Source organism: Phaseolus vulgaris, chromosome 11 (assembly GCF_051622355.1).
Source record: "Phaseolus vulgaris cultivar YP4 chromosome 11, ASM5162235v1, whole genome shotgun sequence".
NCBI lineage: Eukaryota > Viridiplantae > Streptophyta > Magnoliopsida > Fabales > Fabaceae > Phaseolus > Phaseolus vulgaris.
The window spans coordinates 52,959,543-52,968,436 of NC_143508.1; the positions used below are offsets into that span (position 1 = coordinate 52,959,543).

Sequence of the window (8,894 nt, forward strand, 5' to 3'; positions counted from 1 at the left end):
ATCTAATTTAATTAATATAGAAATTAATAAATTTTTTTTATTTAAAATTTCGCTTCTAATTATTGATTTTCTAGTAGAGATATATATTAGTGTATGCACCAAAATTAATAATATAATTAATTCATAGTTTATTTGACCAAATTATTAAATAGCTTGATTATTATAAAAGTATTTGACACCTAAAAGTATATTATTTTAAGAACTTTAATTTATATATAAGTTACTTTACATAATTTTTTACTCAATTATTTTTTTTTGTTTTATTACATTTTAATATATTATTTATTGTCTTTTTGGTTTCTTTTTATATATTATTATTTATTTTAATATTATATAAATAATTAATAATTATACTATTTTAAATATTGATTGAGTTATTTTTTATTTTTTATGTAGTTCAAATTAAAAATTTAATATTATAAATTGAAATAACTAATAGTTTATTACATGATTTTATATAAAAGCTAAACAATAGAATTTGTATAAAAGAAATTTAATATAAGAGTAATTTAAATTGAGAAATAAAAAAACTTTAATTTTTAAAAAATAAATAAAAAATACATTTCATTAGTATTCATTAAGTGAACTCCTTTAAATAAAATAATTTGTTTAAATAAGAATATATACATTTAAAAAAAAATATTAAATTTTTTAATAATAAATTAATTATTTTAATTTTTTTTTTAAATTATAATAATATTTTTGTATAGATAACAAAATTTGTATTTAAATAATGCAACTTATACACGTATTTTTTTTACATCGTTTTATATGTATTAACTAGTTTACTATTTAATAAAGACTTTTTATTTAAAACACTTGTTTATTAACTTAATATTCATATATATATATATTTAATATATTTAATATATATATATATATATATTTAAAACTTCTATTATTATAATTTAGAATTAAAAATCCACATGCTTCATCCTTTAAAAAAAAGGGAGAAAATAAAATAAAACATTTTAAAATACGTGGTCCCTTCAAAACGACACTGTTTCCTCTGCTAGAGATCCACCTGAAATCTGAGGTTCCTTCTGATTGTTACCTCTTCTTCTCTCTCAATATCAAGCTCGAAACTTTTTCCATTTTTGCTTTCTGGGTAGGTTCCAAAATCTGTGTCAGAAAACTCTTTCACGATTTTTTTTTCTTCTCTTTCGTATTATTCATGTGTTTTTTCTAATTACATCATGCAGCTAACTAGTTTTCCTTTTGCCTTCTTTTGGGAAATTCTCAAATTGCTTAATTTTTTTAGAGGCGTTAATTGTTAAAAGTCACAAGCAATGGTGAAGGACACTGCCTACTATGACGTGTTAGGTGTCAATTTTGATGCATCTGCTGCAGATATTAAGAAGGCTTATTATGTCAAGGTAATAAATAATGAAATGAATGTCCTTCACTTTCTCTGATTTGTACAACCAGAAACTTAGATTCGAGAATGTTCTTGTATTGTTACCTAATCTGATGGAATGTTGAATTTGATTATACTATGTGTTTGTGCTATGGAATGACTAGGTGGTTATATAAATATGGCTTCGGTTTTTTTGTTGTTTAAATTTGAATAAACCATCAATTTCGTATTTGAAGTATCACCCCCTCATCTAAATGGTCCTTAAACTAATGAAATTATAGAAGTTGTCTCCATAGAGAGTATTGAATATCCATAGAGAGTATTGAATATATTTTACAGAAATTGAGGAACTGGTTTGAAGAATTTTTCAACACATGAGGGACTATGTAGCATGATTTGTAATACTTTAGTGATTACATGTATGCTTTCATTAGTTTAAGGACAGTTTAGCAGAGAGGGTGACGCTTCATGAACTAAATTGATGGTTTAATTTTAATTTTTTATCCATTCTAAGACTAGTGCTACACGCTTCATATAACTCGACTGCCTTTTCTTAATTTTTTATCCATTTTCTGTTTTGAAATGTGTGTGAAAGTTGGAGTTGAATAAGCCTATAGGTTGAAGCTGTTTATTGATCTTGTTCTGCCTTCAATAGCTGTGAATTTCAAATGTGCTCACCAGACAACACTTAGTTGGTGACAGAAAAAATATAGGGTGGATTTTGGGAGAGAGTAGAAGAAATGATGGCTCTCTTATAGTTACTTTTACATTAAATATTTAGAAAACTTCATTCATGCTTGTGTTTTACCTTTTTATATGTTTTCTGACTGAATCTTAAACTTGACAGTTCCTCCTTTTTGTTAATTTAATAGCTGTTAATCTCTCTCTTTTCCCTTTTCAGGCAAGAATTGTTCACCCTGATAAAAATCCTGGGGATCCTAAGGCTGCAGAAAATTTTCAGGTAAGCACTAAGAACCCGTGTTTTGTTGGATTCTCAAACGAAGATATATTTAATAGATGTCATCATTAACAAAGTTATTACATCCTTCTTAGTTCTTACTGTTAGACGTTTTACAGTATAAAATATAGAAGTATTTATACATTTTGAATCTCTCCCTCTATTCAGTTTGGTTTATTTTTCTCAATATACTTTTCTAAGTCTGCTATCTTTGTATATTTACCAGAAACTTGGTGAGGCTTACCAGGTTTTAAGTGACCCCGGGAAGCGTGAAGCATATGATAAACATGGAAAGGAGGGATTACCGCAGTAAGTCTAAATTATCTTCCATTACTGAACAGTAATTAGCTAATAATTGCTAGCAATTAATTAATGCTCCATCAAATAGTGAAATGTTGATTTTGCAATTCAAAGATAACTCGTGAAGGTTATTGTCAAAAAGAAGTTTCTGGTATAATGGTCTAATCTCTCATTGAATTTTCCTTTTCTTGTTACTATATCCAGTTGTTGTCAGATTTAAACCAGAACCAAACATATGTAACTGACTATACTCTGCGTGTGTGTTGCTGAATCTCTTTAAATATTAATGTGATTCAAGTCTAGACAATGATTTAGAGTTACTGTAAAATGAAGTAAAAGAAACAACAAGCGAAAAAGATAGAGATACAATAGGCACTTAAAGGGGCTTGCTTCCTCACTGCTGAAAACCACATCAATCTTTTTGCACCCCTTTTACCTCCCCTCCTTCTCCCTTGTACTCAGTTTATCAGAAGTTCACTCTCCGATATTTACAGACCTACCATTTGTGTCCTCTGATATCTCATTCCCGCATGATCGAGCATAGAAAGGTGCCTAACATGGTGTTTGTTATGTTACTATTAGTATTTGCCATTGTTGACAACCTCATAGGCTATGTTTCTTTTTGTTGAAAGTTAGAAAGCAAGTCTAACCAAACATAGTGAAACTCATTGAAGATATTTTGTTGTATTTGCTCAAAATACCATATAGTCAAATGTTACTGAGAAAGATTTTGAAAAAATCTTCTCAATTAATCGAGTGTTGTTTATAGAAAATCTATAATTTGATCAAGTGTGCTAGTTCTGTGAGTATTTTCCACTATGTTGAGGTATCAAAATTATAGAGGAGACCTAATATCGTTTTATTTGAGGGATGAGAGAATGAATTTCTCTGTTTTGTATTGCACTAGAATGACAATTATTTAAGAGTACAGTATCTCCATCTCACGATTTCAAGACTGAAATGTGATACCATAAAATCCAGATCGATTCTATATTATCTAAAAGGAAACACAAACAATTCTAGCTAATTTGCAATAATACAAAACAGTAAAATAAAGTCCTAAAATTAGTATATAACGTAACTCCCAAAATTAGTATTAATCTATACCAACCAATTAAGGCTTGTTTATTTATGCGGAATCCACTAAAATAACTATTTTAGATGTTTCAAGAGGAATCTAATGTAACAGAATGTTTTCATGGATTGAGAAACCTGCTAAATACACTGATATTTTTTCAGAGATTCAATGATGGACCCTACAGCTGTATTTGGAATGATTTTCGGAAGTGAAGTTTTTGAAGAATATATTGGACAACTTGCACTGGCTTCTTTAGCATCTATAGAGATTGATGAAGACATACAGGATCCTGAAGTTCAGAGGCAAAAAATTCAAGAAAAGATGAAGGTATTTTTTTTGTTCTAGTTCTTTATGAAGGTTTTCCCAAATCCTTTGTACTGCTGTCCCTCATATTTTAGTAGCTGAAACTGTTTCCTTGTTGTAACCGTAGGCATGGCAGAAGGAAAGGGAGCAGAAGCTTTCAGTAATTCTGAAAGACCGGCTTCAATTATCTGTTGTTGGTCAAGAAGAAGAATTCACTGCATGGGCAAAGTCAGAAGCTCGTAGCCTCTCTAAAGCTGGTAAATTCCTCTGTTTATGATGTAATTTTAATAATGTATTATTCAACAATAGTCCACAGCTCAAAAGTTTCAATAACCGAAACATTTTCATTTTCAAGAGTGTCAATTTATTGTCTATGCCACGTGCATTCTACACTTCTCTTTCAATTGGGACCTATCTTTAGCACTATTTGAGGTTGTAATATACAAGGGACTGAAATAAATTATAATGATTTATGGATGTAATAGAAGTTTTCAGTTTTATTTCACAGAAATTTGTTTTAGAGGTACAAATATTAAGTGTTTTTTTTCAGTTTTGAAATATAATTTGCATTCTTGAAAGAAATTAAAACACATATTCATTCTGCTGTAGTTTAGAATCTTCAAGAATGCTTCAACATGCTATAGAACTTACATTAGTTTTTTAGCGAAAGGAGATGTCCAAATAATGTCTAATCTGTAAGCCTATCATGCTAGCAAATCAGGTCTGTTGTTGTCCTGGATTTCTGTTGTTGAATTATTAGGATTCTTACTATGCTACAATGTTATTAAGTTGTGCCAAGCTTGTACTAGTTGTTGTGCCTCATTTCTTCTTGAGCTTAAGTACAATTTCAGGTATTTGAATGATGAATCTATCCCATGATTGTACCATTGAATGAGTGGTTCTATGCTTGTTGTACAAAAAAGATGTATAATCTAGGCCTCATTTTACAGAATCTTAAACGGAGTGTGAAATCCCATTGAGGCAAGATGCTTATATACTATTAGACCACCGAACTCAATCCACTAAAAGCCTTAATTTGTGGACTACATAACCTTGCATGTCATTGGATTAACTTTGAAATTATTATAAAATTTAGATTGAATCGTAAGTGTTCGAGTGTTACTTATGGAGTACCTTATTACAGTTTCTCTTTCCATAGATGATTCCATATCCATGAAATGGGATTTAACTTTTTCCTGACTTACCATCACTATAAATTGTTCAGCTTGGTACTATTATACTAACTTGAGTAAAACACAGGAGTAGAAGAGGAGTTTAGTCTGTAATAACTCTGCTGAAACATTTTTCTCGTGACACTTGAAAATTCCAGATGAGAGCATCCATTTCTGTATGTTGTAGCTCCTCTGCTATTTACTTCAAACACATGAATTTTATCATATATTATTGTTTCATCTTATGAGTTTTAATCTAATAGGAACCTTTGGGTCAAATGATGAAAATGCCAGCATGCTGCACATTAAAAGGATGACAGGGTTGTAAAATTCATGTAGGACCAGAATGATATGATTGATCTCTCCTGGTTCTGTTCTTCCCTTGCAATTTCTTAACTCATTTCTGGCATTATTTTTAGCTTTTGGAGAGGCCATGCTACACACAATTGGTTACATCTACACACGAAAAGCTGCAAGAGAAATTGGAAAGGATTTACGGTACATGAATGTTCCCTTTTTGGCAGAGTGGGTCCGAGATAAAGGACACCGTATTAAGTCACAAGTAACAGCAGCCTCAGGTAGTGGACTATTTGTTTTTATATCTGGGTAGGGATGAAAGGCCCTTTTAGCTCATCTCCCATTTTTTTAGTTTTAGTTTAGTCTCATAAGTTTAAAAAGTTTTATTTAGCTCCTTAAATTTCTCTGTTTGATTAAATTGGTCCTTCCATCAATTAATCACTCTAAAGTATTGACTTAAGCTGATGTTTTGGCTGATGTGGTAAGCGCTTATGACCAAATTAGTGTGATAAATTTATGTAAGGACTCAATTCAATCTTTTTAAACTTTGAGAACAAAATTAAAAAAATAAGATGGGACCAAAAGGGTTTTTGGCCTTTGGGAAGTTCTAGTGTATCAGTTGAAAGGATATGGGCATTTGGAAGGTTTTAATGAAACTCAACTGTTTCTGTAGGAGCTGTGTCCCTAATTCAAATACAAGAAGAGCTCAAGAAGCTAAACCAAGGAGAAAATAAGGAAGAAAACATAATCAAAGCTATTGAAGATAAGAAGGATGCCATGGTTAATTCTCTATGGCAGATCAATGTGATTGATATTGAATCAACTCTGTCACATGTTTGCCAAGCAGTGAGTTGCAGTATATACTTTCTATAGTTTGAAAATAACATCTTGGTTGATAACATACAGATAATAGTCTTTCCCCCTATGTACCTGCTGTGCATGACATTTGTTTGTTAGTGTGCAGTTTTTGGCCTGGTTGGAAGAAATTTCGCTTTTTGGCTAATGTTATTTATTAATTTTTTTAATCTTCCATTCTAGAAACAACTGGGATCACAGTGCTAATATCTTATAAGGTTCTGTTGTACATTTTGCCTTATAAGTTTGAGTAAAAAGTTATCGAGGGACAAAAATTGCATATCAATAAAGGGTCAAAAATATAATTAAGCCTAACTTTTACCTGGAAAACAGTGGTGGACTATTAAGAAGTGAACTTTAAACCTAACTCAACCTTATAAATCGACTTATAAGATGAAATTTGCACATACTAATATACATGAAATGTCTTTATCTTTAATTGATGTGAAATCACCAACATGAATTAAGACCTCTTCTAACGTATTTACTTACATATTGAACTGAAATGCATGCTATGAAATGTTGAATAAGCATATCATATATATTGAAATGCCAATTAATGACAAATGTTAAGAAAATAGTTGTTATTTTTCTCAGGTTCTTAAAGATTCTAGTGCCTCCAGAGATGTTCTGAAGGCTCGGGCCAAAGCATTGAAAAAGTTAGGAACCATCTTTCAAGTAAGTGCTTGATTTCTGATTTTAGTTCATCAACAACTAATATGACTGCATAGTTGTGTCATATGTTAGCATGGAATTAACAAGATTTCAACATCCAGCTGTACATTTTGTTTGGTCCCTCAAAATATCTTGAAATTTAGTTTTGTTCCTTTTAAAAATCTAATAAATTTAATAAGGAGCTAAACTGATGGAGAAATTATTGAGATGTCACATACAGGAAACAAGCGGGATGACTAAATGCTGAAAGGGTAAAGGCATCAGGGGTTATTTGTGATTGCAAGGTACCTATCAAACTCAAAGGCATCTTTTATTGTGTATTATACATCCACCTGCACTATGTGGTAGTCAATGAGGCTCGGACACGCCTCTTAAATGGTGTGTCCGTGTCGGACACACGTATTGGACACCGACACTCGTACGGCACTTGTAGGACACGTATCGTTAAAGTGTTTAATTAAAAAAATATTTGTTGGATTTCTGACAATTCTAACACGGTTCTAACGCAATTTTAAAAAGGAGAAATACATTAATTTTCTAAAAACTCAAACTTATTGTATAAATCTTTATTTATGATTATAAAAATAAGGAACAAATCCTTTTGAACCAGTCATGAGAAACATCTTTCTGCTACAAAAAGAAACTAAAACATACTTATGCACATAATTTTTTTTTGTCAATTTATATAATTCATAATTATATAATATATAGATCTGTGTCCCCGTGTCTTACATTTTAGAAATTATACGTATTTTCGTGTCCCTGTGTCGTCGTATCGTATCAGTGTCTGTTTCAGTGTCTATTTTACATACTAGTACATAGGTGATAGTGAATGTTGGGTGGGATTTGAAGAGACAATATGAGCATATAGCAGAAATGATAATGTTAAGATGGATGTATATTGTCATATAAGAAAGTACATAATATGGAATGACTATCTGAGAAAAAGATTGGTGTGACATTCTTGAGGAATAGATGACAGAAAACTGGTACAAAGACCATAAGAGGACCTGTTAGAAGAGTAGATTGCATGATTTATGGTTATATGAACAAATGAGGAGACCAAGAAAGAAGTTGGAGGAGGAAATCATTGAAGGAGATTACAAAAATGACTTTGGTTTTTAATGATGTCATGTGATCCATGTACACCAAAGTGGGATAAGGCTTGTGTTGTTGTAATGAGAAGCTAAAACCACTACACTTTTGGTAAATGGAGGAACTATAAGCATACTAAAATTTTTATAGAAACCAAAACCCCAATTTCAAGATATTTTAAGGGACCAAAACATGTTTTACCATTTTGTTTATATGTAATTAAGAATAATGTTTCATTTTGGTTCTCGGGGTGCTAAGGCTCCTTATAGCAGAGAAAACAGCCTACGGAAAGAAAGTGGCAAACCAGTAGATGGTCCTTCTTCATCATCGTGATCTTGTTCAGTTTGTTTGATATGGTTATGTACTTAGTAGTATTTTCTACTATTCTTATGGCCTTCTGGCTCTCTGGATTTTCAACATTGTTTGATACAGTGCTCCAATGGTGTTGATAGACATGGTATGTAATATCACTGAACTCATGGATTGGACTAAACTGCCATAATTACACACTTGTATTTAATAATTATCATCTAGTGATAATTGATTTCAGTCCATTCTTATTACCATATCTACACACTGGTTCATTTTTTTAGAATGTTACTTTGAGTTAACATTAAATCAACTTATTTTTTTCTCAAGTTTTGAACTATCAATTTATTTTACTGCCTCCTTTATGATCACTATTTTCTCTAAAGTTGTATGTGGAAATCCTAAACAATTGTCTCTGTATCATATTAATTGTTGGTTTACATTAAAAAAAAACAACTTACATCTTTAATGATTCTATAATTAGATTCTTTGGAG

The 8,894-nt window shown here is 30.8% G+C and overlaps 1 protein-coding gene across 6 annotated transcripts; it reads left to right on the forward strand.

Annotated features, from left to right (window-relative positions):
• The first annotated feature begins 978 nt into the window (after positions 1-978).
• Positions 979-8,653, forward strand: LOC137825159 (DNAJ heat shock N-terminal domain-containing protein). Of its 6 annotated transcripts, none has more exons than XM_090297632.1 (11): positions 979-1,108; positions 1,262-1,376; positions 2,259-2,318; positions 2,542-2,624; positions 3,855-4,020; positions 4,124-4,253; positions 5,588-5,746; positions 6,139-6,311; positions 6,918-6,998; positions 7,216-7,279; positions 8,349-8,653. In XM_090297632.1, exons 2-10 carry the CDS (start codon positions 1,290-1,292, stop codon positions 7,240-7,242), a joined length of 966 nt encoding a protein of 321 aa, XP_090153758.1. In that variant the 5' UTR covers positions 979-1,108; positions 1,262-1,289; the 3' UTR covers positions 7,243-7,279; positions 8,349-8,653. The 6 variants fall into 6 exon arrangements, 5 of the variants coding, with proteins under 5 accessions (XP_090153758.1, XP_090153757.1, XP_068486935.1 ...); XM_090297631.1 differs by having other exon boundaries at positions 7,216-7,278; positions 8,339-8,653; XM_068630834.1 differs by lacking the exon at positions 7,216-7,279 and having other exon boundaries at positions 8,340-8,653.
• Positions 8,654-8,894: the final 241 nt, after the last annotated feature.